This window comes from Molossus molossus, unplaced genomic scaffold (genome assembly GCF_014108415.1).
Source record: "Molossus molossus isolate mMolMol1 unplaced genomic scaffold, mMolMol1.p scaffold_m16_p_1, whole genome shotgun sequence".
NCBI classification, from domain to species: Eukaryota; Metazoa; Chordata; class Mammalia; order Chiroptera; family Molossidae; genus Molossus; species Molossus molossus.
Genome location: NW_023425344.1, coordinates 64978477 through 65001112, shown reverse-complemented (window position 1 = coordinate 65001112; position 22636 = coordinate 64978477). Strand labels below are relative to the sequence as shown.

Genomic DNA, 22636 nt, shown 5'->3' with positions numbered 1-22636 from the left:
CATTGATGATGTTTCCCTCTCTCTCTCTTCCGTTTTCCCTCTCTAAAAATCATGTCCTTGGGTGAGAATTAAAAAAAAAGGCGAAGGTGAAGGGCTTAAGAAGTACAAATTGTAGTTACAAAATAGTCACAAGGATGTAAATCATAGCATAGGGAATATCATCAATAATGTAATAACTATGTATGGTACCAGGTGGGTACCAGAAATAATCGGGGGAACACTTTATAAAGTATATGATTGTCTAACTGCTATGCTGTACACCTGAAACTAACACAAAATAATACTGAATGTAAACTGTAATTGAAAATTAAAATTCAAATAAAGTAAAATAGAGGTTCTGGAAGTGTGAAGCATCTTAGAAATACAAACTCTTAGCCCTACTCTAGTTCCAGAAATTTTTCAAAGGCGCTCAGCAGTGTATTTTACAAGATACTTAGGTAGCTCCGATCCATGTAACTTCAGAATCTCTGCCTTAAAATATTGGCCTTTCCAATATAAATTTTTGTTTTTTCATTTTGGGGTTCTAATCATCAGCTCTCTTTGGTTCTTCTTGGTTCAAATCATGAGTTATATGACCTGAGCTAAGGATATTCTAAAACATATAACTAGAGAAAGGGTTTTAGTATTGGTGGTATTTTTCCACTGTGTGCATAATGGCTTATTTCATAGGCAGTTAGAGAAAAGTTTGTTTGAATTTTTTTTTTAATAGTCGTGACAAGCAAGACTGCATGGGAATTGTGCATAAAATATACTCTATTAAATATGTTTCTGAGCTTTTAAAAACCCAATTTGGATTTGTAAGCTTAGGGCACAGATGAGATCTGGGGAAATTCTTCAACACAACACATTGCCAGCCGAGAACATTTCCAGTGTTGTCACCCCTGCGTCTTACTGCTCATAATCAAAAGAGCCTTTTCCCAGTGATTGGAGGTATTTTCAAGTATGTATTTTATAACTTTTAGATTTTATGTAAAGTTTAACTAAAATTAAATACAAAGAGGATGCTTGAAAGGAAACTGTGTATGAATTCACAAATATTGTGATGATGATTTTCAATCTTATTTTGAGAGATTATGTGCTCCGAAATGAAGATAAAAGATCACTGAATCATTTTATTTCAGAAAATATATTAGGACGTTAGGTATTTCATTTAAATAGCTTTTATTTGTGTTTTTTTTGACTGGGAAATCTCTTGTTGCTAAAAGTTTTGCTAGCGGTATATGATCTGTGATTGTTTTAACCATTTTACTAGAGTACTAGCAAGTCTACATATAGTTTCCCCAGTATATGAAAAGTCCTATTGCACCAGGAAAAACCAAGAAGGCTGCTCAGGAGTGTGAACAGTTGCTAGGACACGGTGATCTGTCCTGTTATAGCAAGGAGGTGTGGGGTGATCCTTGTCCTGACTAGGACGCTGGCTTCCGGTTTGTGTGTGTCATGAGTAGTGGAATCGGGCAGTCCACAGATGTGTTCTACAATCTTCCGGGGTCCACCCCTCCAGGGACTGCTCTCAACGTGCATCAGAACACTTAGAGGGCTTATGAAAAGAGATTCGTGGTCCCAGTCCCACAGAGAGGCTGATTCAATCAGTGTGAGTTTGCAGTGAGCATTTGCATTTTTTTTTTCTTTTTAAAACTTTATTTTTATTGTAGACACTATTACAGATGTTCCCATCCTCCCACCCTTTGCCCACCTCCACCCAGCCCCTGCCCACTCTTCCCCCTGGCCATTACCACACTGTTGTCTGTGTCTATGAGCCATGCATATATGTTCTTTGGCTAATCCTTTCATCGTCTTTCATCCCATCTCTGCCCACCTCCCTCTGGCAGCTGTCAGTCTGTTCCATGTCTCCACACTTCTGTTTCTATTTTGCTCGTCGGTTTATTTTGTTCATTAGATTCCACATATAAGTGAAATGATATGGTATTTGTCTTTCTCTGACTAGCTTATTTCACTTAGCACAATAAATCCCAGGTTCCATATGTGCTGTCCCAAAGGGTAAGAGTTTCTTCCTTTTTATGGCTTCATAGTATTCCATCGTGTACTACACGATGTACTACAGCTTTTTTATCTACTCATCTACTGATGGGCACTTGGGCTGTTTCCAGATTTTGGCTATTGTAAATAATGCTGCTATGAACATAGAGGTGCATATATATTTTTTTTAATTAGTGTTTTGGGATTCTTAGGATATATTCCTAGAAGTGAAAAGGCAGTTTCATTTTAAATTTTTTGAGGAAACGCCATACTGTTTTCCACAGTGGCTGCACCAGTCTGCGTTCCCTCCAGTAGTGCACAAGGGTTCCCTTTTCTCCACACCCTGCCAGAACTTTGGTTTCTTGATTTTACTGGTGGTAGCCATTCTGGCAGGTGCGAGGTGATATCTCACTGTGGTTTTAATTTGAATTTCTCTTATGATTAGTGATGTTGAGCATTTTTTTATATGTCTATTGGTCATCTGTATGTTCTCTTTGGAGAAGTGTCTATTTAGGTCCTTTGTCCATTTTTTAATTGAATTGTTTGTCTTCCTCGTGTTGAGTAGTATAAATTCTTTATATATTTTGGAAATTAACCCCTTATCAGATGTATCATTGGCAAACGTGTTCTGTATAGTAGGTACCCTTTTTACTTTGCTGATGGTTTCTTTTGCTGTGCAAAAGCTTTTTAGTTTGATATAGTCCCGTTTGTTTATTTTTTCCCCTGTTTCTCTTGCCCTAGGAGATATAGTGGCAAAAATATTGCTTCGAGAGATGTACGAGATTTTACTCCCTAAGTTTAATTCCAGGAATTTTATGCTTTTGCAACTTAAAGTATTTTATCCATTTTGAGTTTATTCTTGTATATGGTGTAAATTGTTGGTCTAATTTCATTTTTTTGCATGTACCTGTCCAATTTTCCCACCATTTATTGAAGAAACTGTCTTTTCTTCATTATATGCTCTTGTCTCCTTTGTCAAATATTAATTCACCATGGAGGTGTGGGCTTATTTCTGGGCTCTCTGTTCTGTTTCATTGATCGATTTGCTTGTTCTTATGGGAGTACCAGGTGTTTTGATTACAATGGCCTTGTAGTGTAGCTTGATATCAGGTATTGTAATGCTTCTACCTTTGTTCTTCTCTCTCAAGATTGCTAGGGCTATTCAGGGTCTTTTTAAACAAGTTTCCAGGTGAGGTAAAGTTCCCACTCTTTTCAGAACAACCTGCATTGTCATTGTTCAATAAGCCAACTAAATATAAGCCACATCTCCTATCAAGCGGTATATAATAACATGCCACAAATTTCCCAAATACCTTCTAACGGTTATGCCACCTCTAGTGAGATCCACTGGTTTAGACCACCAATTTTCAATTGCTGGGATTGGGGAGTAACTCACAGAACATGCAAGTGCTCAAAACCTGAACAAAATCAGCAAGAGGGAGAAAGGATGACTACAGGGTAGGCATCCATACATATGTGCCTCAAGGTTAGGCAATATTCTGTAAGGTCCCTTCTAGCCACAGAATCCTTCCTATTTAATATCATAAAGTGCAACATATGGTCATTGCTGGGTAAACAATAATGGATATTTACATTATATGTATTCCTAAATCATGAGTTAAAATTTCAAGGGCAGATTCATCAACTGGTAAATGTAATTGATAGAATACTCTTAAAGATGAAAGATACAATAATTAAGATATTTGATACCTAAGTTTGCAAAGAATAAAATGTTGTCGCATAGCGTTTTAATTTGGATTAAAAGTGTTCAGTGTTTAATGTAGGATAATATAGCATTTTTTGGTACTATTGAGAATAAATGGAGTCAATACTATTTAATCAAAATTTGCCTAATTAAAAATTAAAACTACATATTATTTTGTATCTCAGTTCTTTCTGAGAAAGGGATGTAGATATAATCTGTCCTTCCTCATATGGCTATTATAATGGATGATCAGGGTTCACTCCTAAAGTACCTAGTACAGTTTCTGGGACCAGTACATATTCAGTATATAAATAATTAAATGATTTTAATGAAACATTTCAGAAAAGATAATGCAGATCTAACCTGAGATTATTATAAATACTTTTAATATTGAAACCAATTTTTTTTGACATTTTTTTCCTATGCTCTTTTACTCCAAATAATCTTACATGGATGAATACATTATTTTTCTATGTTTATAAAATGATGATAGATGACTAAGTATTAATAATTATGAAAAGAACAGGTTTTCCTGTATCTCATCATTCTGGTCATTCACTTGTCTCATGTTTTTGTTGTTTTTTTCCCCACAGGGATTTGATAAACAAGTGGATGTGTCATATATTGCCAAACATTACAACATGAGCAAAAGCAAAGTTGACAACCAGTTCTACAGTGTGGAAGTGGGAGACTCAACCTTCACAGTTCTCAAGCGCTACCAGAATCTAAAGCCCATTGGCTCTGGGGCTCAGGGAATAGTTTGGTGAGTGGAATGGATTTGGAATATATATATATATATAATCCTTACCCAAGGATATGTTTTTATTGATTGTAGAAAGAGAGGAAGGGAGCGGGAGAGAGAAAAACATTGATATGAGAGGGAAACTCAATCAATTGCCTCCCGTATGCACCCCAACGGGGAATTAAACCTCCAACCTGGGCATGTTGGGAATCGAAGCCATGAGCTTTCGGTGTATGGAGGACACTCCAAACAACCGAGCCACACCAGCCAGGGCTTAATTTATATTTTTAAAGGGAACACGCTGTGTCAATTAGCCTCACACACACACACACAAACACACACACACACACACAAATAAATTGCATGACTGGGAAGGAAAATCTACATGCTATTGAAGAAAAATAAAACTATGAGCATTATTTGTTACTTGTTACCCATTTGCTAACAATATGTATAATTTTACTTGTGACTGCCTTTTGTGGCTTCAAAAAATATTCACTACACAACAGCCATTAAAAGAGAGAACCAGAGGTTTTATTAGCTGTTATTAGTGCACTTAGAAAATTTTATTTGAATGTTTTCACAACAATAAATGAGGAGATATGTGTTAAGATAACTAGCAAATAAAATCCTCTACATTCTAAAGAAGTATAAATATCTCAAATGTTCCTGTGACTTTTAAAGTTCAATGTTTAAGGTTCAGTTACCTATTTAAAAAGTGGTATTTTTACAATGTCTGCTGAATGTTTCCGAAATAGAAAGATTCTGTGGTCCTTGGTAACCTTTATTTTATGACATTTTTCAGTGGCCGGTTGAAATGATGACAAATGAAGATCTAATTTATCTGTTATCAGATTAATAAGCATTTCTTTTAGATAGTTCTAACTTGTGAAGCAATTAAATGTATTTAGTATGAACTTAGTATAACAATTCTCTCTGTACCGCAGGCCAGCGCTCCAACGGCTGAGCCAAACTGGCCAGGGCAGTATAACAATTCTCAATTTGATGGCTTATACTTATAAGTTAAATTTTAGGACATGCATTATAAATACATATATATGTATATTTATAAAAGATATTTACTTATGTTAGTATTTTTATTTGTTATATAAATTACTGCTATATTTGTAATGTTCATTTATAAACATGCACACTTTTACAGGATGAGATAAAGGCTTTATTTTTTGAGCAGCTTTAGGTTCACAACAAATGGAGAGGAAGGTACAGAGATTTTTCATGCATGGATTCCTACGTTATCAACATCCCCACCAGAGTGGTATATTTATTACACATGATGAAACTGCATTGACACCCATGCTCTCCAAAGCCCATAGTTTACATTAGGATTCACTCTCGGTGGTGTATATTCAATGAGTTTGAATAAACAAAACGACGTGTTCATTGTTATGGTATAATACACGATATTTCCACTGTCCCCCAAATCCTCTGTGTCCTTCCACTACTCCCAGACTCTTGCAACCATTGATCTTTTTACTATTTCCAAGTTTTGCCTTTTCCAGAATGTTATTTATTTATTTACTTTTAATCTTCATTGTTGAGAATATCCAGAACATCTTGCAATGGAATCAAACAGTATGTAGCCTTTTCAGATTGGCTTCTTCAGTTTAGTAATATACACTTAAAAAGTTCCTCCATGTTGTTTCGTGGCTTGACAGCTTATTTCTTTTTAGAATTGACTAATATTCCACTGCCTGGTTATACCACAGTTTATTTATCCATTCACATACTTTAGGACATCTTGATTTCTTCCAAGTTTTTGGCAATTATGAATGAAGGTGCTTTAAACATAGATGTACAGATATTTGTGTGGACACAAGTTTTAAGGTTCGCGTCATTTTGACAACCGGTTTTAAGTTTACTCTGAATGCTTAGTTGAGCAAATGGCAGAGGTGCAGGGTTGGTGCACTTACTAAACCATTTACTCAAACATTAAACCTCATTTATCAAACATACCAAGTCTTTCATGGAAATTTACCTAGCAAGTTTCAATCTTATCTGCTATCAATCAGTAGTTGTTTTTGCAATTTGAAAGGTGGAATATTTTAATATTTTTAACGATGAGCCAACTCATTTTGAAGCTATTTATACAGGTGAAGCAATTTTATTAATTCATTTATTATGGTGCAGGTATAAGGTGCACTTCTTTGTGGCAGGAAACAATTTCATTATTTAGCAGGCAGAATAATGGTTGCCCCACAGATTAGGGTGCCCAGACCCTGATCTCCAGAATCCTTGATTATGTTATTTTACATGGCAAAGGGGGCTTTGCAGAAGTTAAAGTTAAGGGTCTTACAATGAGGAGCTATCCTAGAATATGCAGGTGAGACCAAACTGACCACAGGAGTCCTTGAAAGTGGGAAAGGAAGGGAGAAGAGTGAATCAGAGAGATGCAAAGTGAGGGGACAGATGCGGGACTTGAACTGCGAGAGACTTGCCTTATTGTCGGGAATGGCCCTCCAATGACTATCCGCAGGAAAATGGAGGCCTCAGTCATACAGCCCTAGGAACTGAAATCTTCCAACAAACCCAAATGAGCAAGGAAACAGATTCTTCTGCAGCTCCAGAAAGGCACTCAGACCACTGGTATCTGGATGGTCGCCCAGTGAGACCAATGTAGGACCGCTGACCTACAGAACATAAGGTAGTAGATTTGTGGTGTTTAAGCAGCTAAGTTTGTGGTGATTTGTTGAGAAAGCAATACTAATACACATGGTATAGTAAAGATTCTACTAGTAAGATGATTGCTTTAAATTTCATAAAAGCAGGCACACTGAACTATAATGTTTTCAAAGGAAGGACTTTGGGGTGCCTCTGTCAATCCTCCCCAGACTGCAAAATCCCTGGTTTCTTTTTAAGTCCCCCGAGAAATGTGTGACCCCTGCCAGGGCGTAAAGTGTGCGTGGGAGGGACCAGTATTTGTATGTACATTAAATAGAGTAAGGTTTCATTTCTTTTCTAAGTTACAATATATGCTTATAAACACTTCTGCATTCTACTGGATGGTTTGTGTACCACTTGGAGAGTGGGAACCCCATTTAGAAGATCATTACATTCAAAATGAAATAGAAAATAAAACAAAACCAAAAGTTCTTATAAAGGAGGAAAGGTGGGAGAGGGAGAAGACAGAGTGATCACTGGCCGCCTTTTTAAATGAAAAATTGTAGAGCATCAAACATTTTTCTTAAGATTCTCAGTTAAGATGCTCAAATACTTACTGGGATTATTTCCTTTTCCTTTGATTAAAACGCCACAGAAAATTAGGACTGCCAGTGGGCGGAAGCTGATTGCCCTTCGTGATTCACAAATAGATCCAAAGCAGAAATTTTGCTCAAAAAGTTACAGATTTTCCCAGATACATTTGAAAATCTATCATTAAAATGTTTGCAGTATGTTTTATAGGACATTTTGGACCTCTTTTTCTCCTTGTACAGGACAGGAATCATCCTAGGTCTCAGCCTAGTAACAAAAAATATGTTTCAATAAATAAATGTCCTTGAGTAAAATTTTAAACCCAGCTTTACAACCAATTTGTCAGTAAAGGGACACCTGAATTTCAAAATATTAGCCTTAGAGCGTCCTGAGATTATTTGTCTTCTTGTTTATAGCTGAGGGAAATAAAACTAGGTAAGATCAAGACGAAGGGGCAGAAAAGGGATGCACATTTCTCTCCCTCATCTTTTGATTCACCACTCTACGTGTGTACCAACTCCGTAATCCTAGCACGTTCCTTTCTTCCTCCGGTCCCTCCTCTTCAATCTAGCACCGAGATATTTTTGTCTAGTTACCACAATTTGGGTCTGTTATGTACTGTTTCTCTTGTAGACCTATTCTCAAATTTGTTTTCTCTGGCGACCTGCCTTTAATTTAATTTCCTCTATTATTTTTGTCAATACTGAGTTCATCTGCCTCTCACACCAAACACACATCCATTCCCAGACATGCTCCTGAAATCCACAGGCCTTTCCTCTGTGCATGAAAACGGTCAGGTTTGCATAATATTTTGAATGTGTTGTACAATCCTGAGTATAGCGCCTGGAAGAAATTCGAGACTAGGAGTGTCTGGGGTCTTTGGTAGAGAGGGCAGACAATCAAACAAATGAATCATTATTTTATGTTATTTTCTTTGGAACAGAAATAAAACATGGAGCAACCAATTCTAAAAGTGATGCTGCTTTTTTTTTTTTTTTTTTGCACATGTCACTATAAAAGTGTGCGTGTGTGTGTGCATAAGAAGGATTTGCTTTTCAGGAATTGATGTTGGCATATTGGTATTTATATCATAGAATATCCATCTTCCTAACTGTTTAGAGACTCATTTCTACTGTTTGGTTACCTTAAACTTGTCGTTGGGCTCTTACACTTTCTTTCCACTCTTTAGATTACTTTACTGCTTACTTATTATCATGCGAAAAAACAGTTAATTCTTCAAAAAGAATTAACCACTACTCTGCTTTTTGTTTATTTGCCATGGATGATAGACTAACAATGTCATTATTGAGAACTATTAAATAAAACCTAATATACAATATTTTGGAATAAATAAATATTTTTTATCTCTGAGAAAAAAAGATTATCCATTGAAACAGAAAACAAAACAAAACAATGAGAATTACAAGCATACCTTGGAGATATTGCAGGTATGGTTCCAGACCACCATAAAAAAGTAAATATTGCAGTAAAGTGAGTAACACAAATTTTTTGGTTTTCAGTCCATATAAAAGTTATGTTCAGCCCTGGCCAGTTTGGCTCAGCGGTTAGAGCGCCGGCCTGTGGTCCGGAGAGACCCGGGTTCGGTTCCCGCTAAGGGCACGTACTTCGGTTGCAGTTTGTCCCCGGCCCTGGTTGGTCGTGCAGGTGGCAGCCACTCGATGTGTCCCTTCACGTCGATGTTTCTCTCTCTCTCTCTCCTTCCTCTCTCTCCCTCCCACTCTATCTGTACAAAAAATGGAAAAATATCCTCGGGTGAGGATTAAAAAAAAAAAAAAAAGTTATGTTCACTAAAGTATAGTGTATTAGGTGTACAATAGCGTTCTGTCTAAAACCCCAGTGCATATACCTTAATTAAAAAATACTTTTGCCCTGGGCGGTTTGGCTCAGCGGTTGGAGTGTCGGCCTGCAGACATGAGAGTCCTGGGTTCGGTTCCCGCTAGGGGCATGTGCCAAGGAGAAAAAAAATACTTTCTTGCTAAATAATGCTAACCGCCATCTGAGCCTTCAGCAAGTCATAATCTTTTTGCTGGTAAAGGGTCTTGACTTGATGCAGATGGCCGCTGATTGATCAGGGTGATGGTTGCTAAAGGCTGGTAGCTGTGGCAATTTTGTTGTTGCTGTGGCAATTTTGTTGTTGTTGTTGTTGTTTTTAAATTCTTACCCAATGATAATTTTCCATTTATCTTCAGATAGAGTGGGAAGGGGAGAGAGAGAAACATTGATGTGAGAGAGACACAATGACTGGTTGCCTCTCGCACCACCCCAACCAAGGCTGGGGACCAAACCAAAACCGAGGTACATGTCCTTAACTGGAATTGAACCATTGACTATTTGGTCTGTGGGCCAATGCTCCAATAGCTGAGCCAAACAGGCCAGGGCATGTGACAATTTCTTAAAAGAAGACAACAATAAAATTTGAGGCATCGGTTGACTCTTCCTTTCATGAACAATTTCTCTGTATATGTGAAGCTGTTTGATAACATTTTACCTGCAGTAGAACTTCTTTCAAACTTGGTGTCGGTTTTCTCAATCTCTGTTCCTGCTTTATCAACTAAATTTATACCTCAAAATAATTAAATTTGCTATTGTGCTTTATTAGTGATAGTATTTAACTTTCAATCTCTCAGAACCTCGGTTTACTCATCTGTAAAATGCAGATAATATCAGTATCTCACAGAGCTCAAAATGTATAAAACAAACTAGATACATGACATTGCCTTATAAATCAGATATGATCATGACTTTTAGCAGGTTCAAAGAAGGCAGACTTAATGTCACTCTTTTCTACCAATGGAAAATTGCAAAAGGCTAACATACGGTGTGTGGTGAAAGAAGGCTTATAGTTGTGAATACGTAAAACAGTTTATTCTTTTTTTTTTTTTTTATCCTCACCGAGGCTATTTTTCCATTTTTTGTACAGATAGAGTGGGAGGGAGAGAGAGGAAGGGAGAGAGAGAGAAACATCGACGTGAAGGGACACATCGAGTGGCTGCCACCCGCACAACCAACCAGGGCCGGGGACAAGCTGCAACCGAGGTACGTGCCCTTAGCGGGAACCGCACCCGGGTCTCTCTGTACCGCAGGCCGACGCTCTAACCGCTGAGCCAAACCGGCCAGGGCAAAACAATTTATTCTTGTATTATTATTTGTTAATTATTATATTACTTCCCGTACAAACAACTATTATCCTACTTTTGCCCTATGTGGTATGCATCCCAGGGAGATGTTTGATTTTGACAATTTTTTCACTATGAGATTGGGCATATTATATGAATGTCATAGTTGAGAACTTGGGATTTAAAAAGGACATTAAGCAAAATAAGCCAGTCAGAGAAAGACAAGTACCACATGATCTCACTTATTTATAGAACATCATGAACAAAATAAACTGTCGATCAAAATAGAGCCAGAGTCATGGAAGTAGGAAACAGACTGACAAACCTCAGAGGGATGGGGGTGGGAGGGGTGGGAAGAGATAAACCAAAAAACATATATACATATATGCACAACCAATGGACACAGACATTAGGTTGGGGAAAGCAGGAGGGGGTTGGGAGCAAGGAGGAGGGGGTCAGTAGGGGGAAAGGGGGTCATCTGTAATACTTTCGACAACAACAACAAAAAAGTAGAGAGAAAAAAAAATAAAATGACTTGAGTAATACTCGTGAGTGAGTGAGTCTGGCAGAGAAGCATCTTAACCTTTTCATTCCTATCTTTCAATCTGAGCTTCAGTTAACCAAGATTATTTACAACAATTAAGTTTTAAACATTAGCTTTACATTTGCACATGGCTACACAGACTCAGCTAACCGTTTTAAGCACAGAATTTGGTTGGAAATGTTTTGTGTTTGTGAGGTTGATGGTATGAAGAGAGATGGGTAAAATCATCCAGAAGGTTTCTCAAAGCACCAGATGTCTTGGGTAACACAAAAGAGACTTGATCAATGAGTCTAGAATGATGATTTTACTTTGTTTCTGGAAACATCGCTCATGAGCCTAAGGCACATTCTCTTCTTAGAGTCATTATGCTAAATGAGGCATTTTAATCACACATTTCCATTTAGCCCCGACCAGTGGAAATGATTACCCTCTGACCCACATCTGGACTATCAAACCATGTTGTATCCCTTCATTTTCCATTCATATTGCAATTTAGATACTTAATTGCAACCTTCTTGAGATCAGCAGCACTGAGCTTCAGATTGTCTTTGACTCTGTAAGCAGTTTGAGGTGGCAATGGTCCAGTGCAATAGGGCGGAGTAAGACGCTGTGTCCTTCCACGTTTTGCTGTCTGTTCTTCTTGGCTCCTTTGCATAGCACAGGCCCAAAATATTTATTTACCATATTTTTTTGATTGATGAGTAAGACTTATAAATATCACTTATTTTCCTTCACAGAGAAAATGTGGTACTTTGAGAAACCATGGGTAGAAATTTAATGGCAATATGCTTATTGGAAAAAGCAAAATTATATAAAATCCTTATTTCTGTATGTTAACCATAAAGTACACATGTGTTTATATTTATAAACTTGTAATTGTCATTGTAATAGCTGGTGCTGAAGAGGTTGGATTACATAATCCTCAAAATTTTATTTGATCTCGGAGGTAGTATGGACATTTATTCTGAATTCTGTCATTCTTCAGTAAATTTGTAATTAATTTACATCTTTGTAGTAAAAATTGACAGCAAGAGTTTGTAGCTCAAGAACTTTTTTTTTTTGGCAGAGGGGAAAACTAGTCATTTCCATTTCCGTAGATAATTATTCACCTATGGATCATTGAGCCTTCTCTGTAAATCACTTATTGATATACAATCTAATGTTTTTACCAGAAGAAATAATTGGCAACACATTATTTATTTTTTCAGTTTCTACTTCAATCCCAAAGATTAAATGGTTAATCTTTTAACCATTTCTGAGACATTTCTTTTAGGACATGTCTTCTAGATCATAAATAGATATTTTCATTTCAAAAATAAAATTAGTTTATGGTCCATGTACTATTTTGCTAGATGCATAATTCCTATTTGTTAAGATTCAAGTGCATTTATGGTTATAGTTTTAAAAAATAACCTATAGCCCAAATATAAATAACTAAAGACCCAATACTTAACTATCTTGTACATCTTGGAAAAGCCAACCTTTCTTACAGAAAGGAGGCAATGTCTTCAATTAAATTAAATTATGCTAAATAACAGATGGCAAATACTACTCCTGATTCCAGAAACGATTCTCATTTACTGCTCTAAGACACCTGTCTATTCTATCTGTAGACAAGCTGGCTTTAAAAAAAAAAAAAAAAAAAAAAACCTTATAAAACAAAAAAAGAAAGCTGGTAGGTATTATAAATATTGTAACTAAAAAAAACAAGGCTTTTTATAAAGCTCGGAAGGAAGGTGCTTGGCCCCTCTGTCTACAGAGTCATGCTTCTGGCCTGTGACCACATCATACTCTGTTTATAGAGTCTGAGCTGTCTTGCTAATCATGAATTTAACTGTGAGCGCTGAGGACAAAAGAAGACATCCTTTGGTTTGGGAGTTTGAGTGACAGCCCTATCATTCTCTTGTTCCACTCTCTATTCCGGAGTCGTGAAAATTATTAAGAATATTTGACCTTGTCAAGTGAGATTCACTTTACACGTTCAGAGTTACGCATCCAGCTTCGAAGCATTGCATTTTAAGCCTCTCTGTACGATGGGGGAGTCTGAATTACCATCAGAGAGGGACTTTGGCCACTTTATCTGACACGGTGTTTCTTTTATTTAAAGATCTACTTCAGAAATCTCTTAGCTATGCTCTTCCTCATTTATATTCATCTTTATTTTTATCGTTAAAATGTTTTCCACAGAAGATTTTATTATGTTTATTCATGAAAATCAAGACTTTTACATCTAAGCCAGGGAGCTGCAACACCAAATGCATTTTGGGAATTTTGTCTTTGGGCTCCCCCACGACTGGGAAACATGGTTGTGGAATGTGTGCCAGCACAGGGGCACGTGGATGAGGGAGCAGGTAGGGGCTGGACTCCAGCTTCACCTTCACCCACCCATCAACGTGCCCTGGGGTCCCCTTTACCCAAAGGAGTTGCCTTTTCCTAATTCAGACACCCACACTAGTGGGGCTAGCAGCTGACAATGAATGAAACTTAATTTCAGGTGACCAATGAGAGAGAGTCAATTTAACTAGCAAAAATATAAGTTGGAGAATACCTCGTATAGAGAAAATCTAGTAAATTTAGGACGTTAATTCACTGGCATGGAGGTGGAAGGCACCCAAGAAAATGGAAAGAACTGGGGAGCAGAGCAAAGTCATAAGCCACATGGTTGTCCCTTTAACATTGCCCCCTTTCCCACGTCCTTTCTCTCCCTGTATCTCTTTATGGACACCAGTGTTTCAAGGCCTCCCTGTTCTCTGAGCCTGTCATTTCCTGCTGGATTAACATTTTTCCTCTTTAGCCTGGGACCATGAAAATAATTGCAAAGGCGGTCTCAAATGCTCCATTTTCTCACCTCTTTGTCCTCTGCAGCCCCCTGCTTCCAAACCCTCACTTGAGTCAGCCGAACTGGCTGCTCCGCTGCTGCTGGAAGGCTGAGCCCAGCTGGAGAAATCCCATCAACATGCTGATTTCCTCCATTATAAGTTTATGAGCTTCATCTTCAGCTGGGCCCTTGTCGCTGCTTAGCAATCCTTTTACTTATGCGTCTCATCAGCTCCCTGTCCCATTTCCCCTGGTGGCTGTTAAATCCTTTCCCGGCTTTCATTGCAAGCTCCCAGCTCCACTTCTCCAGCCCTGTTCTTTGCAGAGAGCCTCACCTCCTACTTCCTGGAGAAAACAGATGGCCTCAGGCATGCAGCTCTCCATCTCCCCTCCCACCTCCTAACTGTCAATTACAGTCTTCTCTGCCCAATTAACTCCTCCGTGAGGAGCTCCCTGAGGCTGGCCACCCACCTGTGTTCTTGATTCCATCCCCTTCCCCTGGGATCTGTCAGTTGTTCTGCACAGTATTTTGTCTCTTCTCCCCAGCAGTGTCTTCTCCTCTGCTTATGGACGACCTCCCACCAAATTCTTAGGTAAAACAATGTTATTTATATTGTGCCTGTTCCTCAAATGACCTCTCTGACACTTTTCCTTCATCACCAAACTTCTGGATAGAGAAGTCTGCTTTAATTCATCTCTGTACTGTTTAAATTCTCATTTCACAGACAGTCCCAATTCGATTACCATTACCCCTCTGATAGGGTAGGATGCGATGGAGAGACTCCCTAGATTGTTAATACGTTAGCTTATTTTTCAGCCCTCCTTTTTCACTTCTCTGTAAGGTTTGGAAATGTTAAGTGTTTATTGATTTTTTTTTTTTTTTGAATGTCTGTGTTCCCTTGACTTGAAAGCTGGAATGTTCAGATTTTGCTCGGTTCCGAATTGGATGAGCTGGCTGGCATGTGAAGGGTCCATTAACACGCTGGTTCAGAACGCAGACTCTGGAGCCAGGCTGCCTGGCTGGGCTCATCAGTTACTTAATCTGAAGATGTAGCTAGTAGAAATATGTATGTTGAGTTGTTGTTAAAGCAAACTCTATTAGTTAATACAGTGCCTGGCTTTAGTAAATAATCAGTAGATGTTAGTTTTCATTAGTATTAGTTGACCTGGGTCATGGCCAGTTTCTAAAGGATTGGCTAGATGGAGAACTGTTTTTATAATTTATTGTGCAGAAAGACAGTAAGAGAATCCAGTTAAAGCCCCTGAAGGCAAGACTGGAATCAGAAACCAGAGCAAAAGGAGCTGGAAGGGCAGGTACTAATTCTAAATCCTAATGAGAGGGAGTTTCTGAATGAGAGATGGCATCAAATGCATAAAACTGGATCAAATTGTGAGAAATTTGGGGATAATGGAATGAATCTAGGACAAGTGTCATGAATATGATCGGCTGGTGGGTGAGTGGTCGTGATGTTAGTCTGGGTTGAAGCCAGCTATTTTCTCGTTCCTTCCTACTTCTATTACCAAGCATTGTCTGTCTCTTTCTGTGCTCTTCAAATATTTGTATTTTATAAATGTTCTGCTTCCTTTGGTTTTCCCTCTCCTTTCACAGTTCAGTGCTTAATGTCTCCCACATCTATGTCATTCTGGCTACCTCTTATTTTTTTATTGATGTATAAATATATTTCAATGATCTACTTTAAGCATACACTTTTATTGAGATATATTTGACATATAACATTATATTAGTTTCAGGTGTACAACATAATGATTCTATTTTTATATATATGGTGAAATGATCACCACAGTAAGTCTAGTTAACACCCATCACCCCTCATAGTTACAAAACATTTTTTATCCTGTGATGAGAACTTTTAACATCAATTCTGTAAGAAACACTTAAATATGCAACACGGTATTATGAATCATAGTTACCATGTTGTGCATTCCACATTTTATAACTGGAAGCTTTTACCATACTTCTGAGTCCATATACTTATTTATGTACTTATATTTTTCTGATTACTCTACAGATATGTCATATTCAATATGTCCAATACAATTTTATGATATATTCAAAGTTGCTCTTCACTATGTATTTCTTTTATTTAAAATTAAAATTTATGTACAAATAATACACTCAATCACTAGAATACAATTTGATTGTCAGCTTTCTTTTTTAAGTAGTATACTTTTAATTTTATTCTTCAATTACATGCAATATCATTTTGTATTAGTTTCAGATGTATGGCATAGTGGTTAGATAAGCATATACTTTACAAGTGATCCCTCTGGTATTGCAAGTACCTTCCATTGCACTGTATATAATTATTACAATATCACTTTAAGTTTCAGCTGTAGGATCACCACATTTTTTTTTTTTAATCCTCATCCGAGGACATTTTTCCACTTTTTGTACAGACAGAGTGGGAGGGAGAGAGAGGAAGAGAGAGAGAGGGAAACATCGATGTGAAAGGGACACATCGAGTGGCTGCCACCCGCACGACCAACCAGGGCCGGGGACAAACTGCAACCGAGGTACGTGCCCTTAGCGGGAACCGAACCCGGGCCTCTCCGGACCGCAGGAGGATCACCACATTTGTGAAGCCTTAACTCACTTTCCCTACCATTTATAAAAGTAATTACTGTTTAATCTGTATTGACATAACATGTTATACTTACATGTCTTTTGGCACTGTTCATTTTTTGTTGCTGTTGTTAATTCTTACCCAAGGATATTTTTTTTCACTGATTTTTTTTTTTTTTAGAGAGAGTTGAAGGGAGGGAGGAGGTGGGTAGGGAGTTGGAGAGAGAGAAACATTGATGTGAGAGAGACACATCCATTGGTTGCCTCCTGCACACATGCCCTGACCAGGGCCGGGTAGCAAACCTGCCACCCAGGTATATGCCCCTGACCAGGAATCAAACCTGTGACCCTTCAGTCCACATGTCGACACTCTAACCACTGAGCCAGACTGGCCAGGCAGCACTGTTCATATTTTTATTGCTATTTAAGTCTGTGTTTGTTGCTAGATATTGATCTCTTTGAGACAAGGATTCTGATTTATTCATCCATATAGTCTTAAGGCTTCAAAAGTCTTGATGGACACCATAAATGTTGAATTGTTTTATGTTAAATTTACCAATACAATCACGTGCATCCTGTTCATATATATATGAACACACACACACACTTTATTTATTTACTACATTACATGACCCCCTAATTTCAGGATTAATATAGCAAATAATAAAATGACTTAAGCCCTGGCTGGTGTTGCTCAGTGGTTAAAACATCAGCCCAAGGACCAAAAGGTCATAGGTTCGATTCCTGGTCAAGGGCATGTACCTTGGTTGCAGGTTTGATCCCAGGCCTAGTTGGGGTGCATGATGGAGGCAACCAATCGATATGTCTCTCTCACGTTGATGTTTCTCTCTCTCTCTCCCCCTCCCACTCTGTCTGAAAATAAATGGAAAAATATTCTCGGGTGAGAATTAAAAAGAAAAAAAGTACAATCCAAGGACTTGATACAAATTTACTAAACAATATTCTTCCATATTTTTGTGTCTGAATGCAAGAGAGATAATATAACCACTATACATAAATATTAGTGACATCCGCACAAATGTTTTAGGGTTATAAGGTTGGAAAATCAGAAATGAACGCCACTGATACAGCGAAATATTGGGGATGTATATTCATCAGTGCTGTACCTGTGAGAAGCATTACTGGATTAAGAGGAGAATGACTATGGTTAATAAAATGAACATGCAAATGACGGTTATCTACAGTCATTGTTTATGAACCTGAAATAAAGAAAAAATACAAAATAAAAAATGTGATCTCATCCCTGAGGCAGCTTATGAGTGCATTTTCATTCAATAAGTATTTGTTAGGCTCTGTGGAAGTCATAGGGATATGAAATTGAATAGACAGGGTCAAAGATCCCACATTCATCAAGTTGAGAGGTGGACATCATAAATGCCATTGATTTTTTGCGGCGCTAACTCATTTGCATCCTTTAATTCATGTCCATTAGGCCAATTCTGGTGATTGAAAAAAAGGAATAGAGGTTCAACACAGTAGACATTGATTTCTTGTTTATCAGGTGGAGGTGGGATTAGCAAGTGGACATGGGGAAGGTGTCTGCTCTGTTCAGTGACCTGGGAGCCACGCTGATGGAGCCTCATGTTCGTCTTGTGGCATTGAAGGTCTCCGAACAGCAGAGAGGCACCGAGCATGAGAGGGGAGCTTTGGATAGACCCAGAAGTGGTACATTTCTTTTCTGCTCACACCCCACTGGCTGGGACTCAGTCACATGGCCACTCCTAGCTGAATATGAAGCTGGAAATGTCAGCTAGCTGTGTGCCCAAGAAGAGGAGGAGGACTCGAGTTTGCAGTCTTCACACTATTTCTCTGTCATCTGCCCAACTCCAGTGTCCAAGCCCTTCTTGTGCTTCCACATCCCTGTGTTTTCTTTGTCAAGTCATCATCACTCTGTTTTTACATTGTCTCTTTCATTGTCTCTTTTGCCCTAGACTATAAGCTCCCTACAGGCAGAGACCGTCAGGCTTGCTCCCACTTATATTTCTAAAGCTGAGCACAGCCCTGGCACATTGTAGGCACTTAACAAATATGTATTGCTGTTAAACCCTGCTTTCTCTTCTTCATCTCCCGTTCACTGCCACCTCACTGGAACCCACTCTGCGCACCGCTCCGGGAACTGCTCTCACTAAGACACTGGCCACCAAATGCCAAAGGCGCCCGGACTCTCCATCCCGTCCTCTTTGGTTTGGCACTTGCCACTTTGTTTTGATCTTCCCCTCTAAAGTTTACCCCTGAGTTTTTCAAGTTACCTTCTCAATTCTATGTGGACTGCTTTTCTGTCAAGTTGTCTCACAAAGGAGAGCGCTTGGGTGTTCAGTGCTTGAAATCTCACAGATAAAGAAAAGAAAATACTGTGAATAGACAGGAAAGTCTGTGTCCCTCATCAGAGAGGAAATGCTGGTGCTGGAGGCGAGGTGAAGGGAGATAAAGGGGGAGAGAGAGCAAAAGAGACAGGGAGAGAGGATAGAGACAGAAATAGAGAGAGAGGAATAGCAAGAGAGAAACAGGTGACTGATACACAGGAAAGCAGAAGGGAGGAGGTGGGCGTAGGGACATAAAGCAGACAACTGAGAGACAGACACCTAGAGAAAAACAGGGAGAGACAGAGAGATCGGAGATAAGCACAATTTCTGAGGAAGCAGGAAGATACTAATGCAATTAGCTTTGAAAGAGGCCATAATTCTTCATGAAAGGGCAGAAAAAAATGCTCCCTCCTCTTTGGCTTACAATGAACGATGTTTGACATATTGTGTAACGTTTCTTCATTAGCATTGCTTTACTCTCAAGTAGAGGTGGAAATCTGAATGAACAAAGAAGTGTCTTGACCATGTAGCTACATGTGAAGAGGACTTGGGAGGTAGGACGTGTGTTATAGAAGACCATCTGTTTGAGGAGGGTGAAACTCATCAGTCGAAGTGCCTTATCATTGATATCTTTTCTTTTGGTAGATGTGGTAACAGGTAGGGATTAAAAACAAAACCTCAGCTACCATGTCCATAGCATACAACTCATCTAATGGTGTTTATAGATCTTGGCTTCTTGTATAGATCATTTGAAGTGTTTAATATCTATATTGATTTGTTTTGTCCTAAAAGCAAACATGAGATTTTTAGATCAAAGACAGTATTGTTACTGACAACAGTAACTGCATCAGTAACCTATGGCCCCTTCGCCCCTTTCAGAGCTTTGCAGTAATAGCCAGATGTCACCCTGTATATGCAAAAAGGTATTTGCTCTACTCAGAAGAAATTATGAATTTCGGAGGTTATATAGGAACTGCTACACAGCTGGCACCTCCTCTTCCTGCTCCCTTTCCTCCTTTTTCTCCTCATCCGAGAGAGAGAGAGGGAGAGAGAGAGAGAGAGAGAGAGAGATTTTCTCTTGAAGTCTCTATTTATTCATTCTAATTTGCAAGATTTGTCCTTTTATCAGGTTTCAGTTTTCTTTGCTCGGAAAACCCTAATGATATAACATTCCAGCCTATAAAGTAATAATACTTCTGGTATCAAATAACTTTATAAAATAGCTATTCAAAATTAATTTTTAAAGTAATTGTTGTTATAAAAACATGTTTGTTTTTAACAGTACTCATTTAACTAGAATGCAAGATCTTTTAATTAAATTGTAAGCATACCTGGTGTGGAGATATGTATATATATCTGTTGTTGTTCTGTGTGCATAGGTCAAAATAATCCCCTTAAAACCAATGGGAAAAAAGGGACTAGTAATTTGGTACCTCTTCACAGAAATATTGCTAACTTCTGTTGTATGCACTCAAAAATATGTATTAATAATTTAGTTTGGAACACAATAATAGCACAGATAATATTGCTGAGATTCAATACTGTTTTTACCTTATTCTCTAACAAGCTGTTTTCCTTAGTTATTAAGAAAGCATGTCAACCCTGGCCAGTTTGGCTCAGCAGTAGAGCATCAGCCTGTGATCCAGAGAGACCCGAGTTCGGTTCCCGCTAAGGGCATGTACCTCGGTTGCAGTTTGTCCCTGGCCCTGGTTGGGTCGTGTGAGTGGCAGCCACTTGATGTGTCCCTTTCATGTCAATGTTTCTCTCTCTCTCTCTCTCCCTCCCACTCTATCTGAACAAAAAATGGAAAAATGTCCTCAGGTGAGGATACAAAAAAACAAAGTATGTCAGAGAAACAAACTTTTGTCAATATAAGATTTTTTAAAAAATATGAAATATATCTTTGGAGAATTGGAAGAATGTGCATTAATAAGATGGGAAAAGAAAGTTGTTCATTACTTTTGTTTCAGTGTCTGTGTCTTCATAGTGCAATGATTTGCCTTGAAGTTAGAAGCCACATCTATTTCATTTTATTCCATTGAATTTACTTATTTATTTAGCATTTAATCTGTTCCAGGCACTGTGCTAGATGCTGGTGCTACTGTCATGAGCAAAAGTGAATATGTTCTCACTCTCTTTCCAAATTTTTGCTACTAGATGGGATCCAGTTATAGACATGTGTATCAGGTTGGATATACCCTAAGAGACTGAAAGTGCAGTGGCTTAAACGCATCTCTTTCCCATAAAAGTCTGAACTGCTGTGCAGTTGCAAGGCATAGGACAGTTTTGTTTCACACAATCATCCATCCAGAGACACAGGAATATTGACAATGTTCTTCTTGCCCACATGGCCAAAGCCACTAGGGTCACATTCCAATTTGTGGGAAGACAGAACACAAATGGAAAGCAAGCACCCTGTCCATAAGGATGTGACCTAGAAATTGGGCCTTTCTCTTCTGCTCCCATCCACCATCCTGCAGTTAATGATGGGGTTACATCTGGCTACAAGGGAAGCTGGGAGATATATTTTTTGTGGAATGCCATGTGCCTATCTAAACTATGGAGTTCTTATAGAACTAGGAGGGAGAGGATAGATCATGGGAGACCATTAGTCTCTGAAATAGTCAGTCTTCAGTTTCTGGATCTGATAACTGATATTCAGTCCCTTTTCCTATCCATCTGATGTTGACCTGTGGACCCTGCTGCAAATCAGTGTGGGTTTTAGTTCTTGATCCCTCTAAATTGTATCCCAGCCAGCTGCATCACATGGATTAGGGACAATCGATTCTCAAGAAATGCCCAAATGTAACAAGTTATCTGACAAATAAATGGATTAGTGTCTTGCTAGTCTAATGCAATGGCCCTGTCTCCTTTACCTGGTTTTCCCAAGATCCTTCACACTGTCTGGAACACAAGAGGTACTGGAAAAAAACTTTATTGAATGAATAGGAATTTGTCCCCTCTGTTTTTGCTGTTTGTACTGCTGGTAAGTGGTGTGGGAGAGAGCAGTGTGCAGCCTTCACACTTGCTGTTTCTCTCGGGAGCCTTGCTTTAGGGTTGCCACTTGGGCATTAGGGAATGGGCTTCGTCCTGAGTGTGGCTGCGAGTCCACATGGCCGCACGCATCCCAGTCTCCCCGAGTGAGAGGAGACCTGACTCTGGGATAAATTACACACTCTGCATCCCTAGTTCATTATTCCCCGGCCGCTGGGGGACCGGTTGGCCTGGCTCTTGTCAAGGTTACTGGTACATAGGACACCTGGGTGATAGGGTGCGGATGGAGAAACCTCGACACATTTTCCTAATGGACTTTTTATTTCTATTTTTTTTACCTGTGGAGAGAGAGTCTTGAATAAACACTGCCTAAAGTGAGTAGCTCTGGCTATTGCTAGAAAGAAAATCTGGAAGCTATTGTTAAATCTTCAGATTTTTCTAGAGAAACAGGATATATGTATATCTGCTATACACATATGCTATATACGTGTGTGTGTGTATGTATATTTGTGTGTATAAAATCTAATATTGAAATTTTCATCGCTAATTCAATTATTTTAACACTGTGTGGGCAAAAATCTACATTTGTGGGCTGGTTATAT

The 22636-nt window shown here is 38.6% G+C and overlaps 1 protein-coding gene across 5 annotated transcripts in view; it reads left to right on the top strand.

Moving 5' to 3' along the window:
- Window positions 1-22636, top strand: part of MAPK10 (mitogen-activated protein kinase 10) — a 302211-nt gene that overhangs the window by 154230 nt on the left and 125345 nt on the right. For all 5 annotated transcript variants that reach the window (XM_036279780.1, XM_036279773.1, XM_036279760.1 and 2 more), the window contains exon 4: window positions 4276-4445. In XM_036279780.1, the coding sequence (XP_036135673.1) occupies window positions 4276-4445 (170 nt within the window). The remainder of the gene's footprint in view (window positions 1-4275; window positions 4446-22636) is intronic.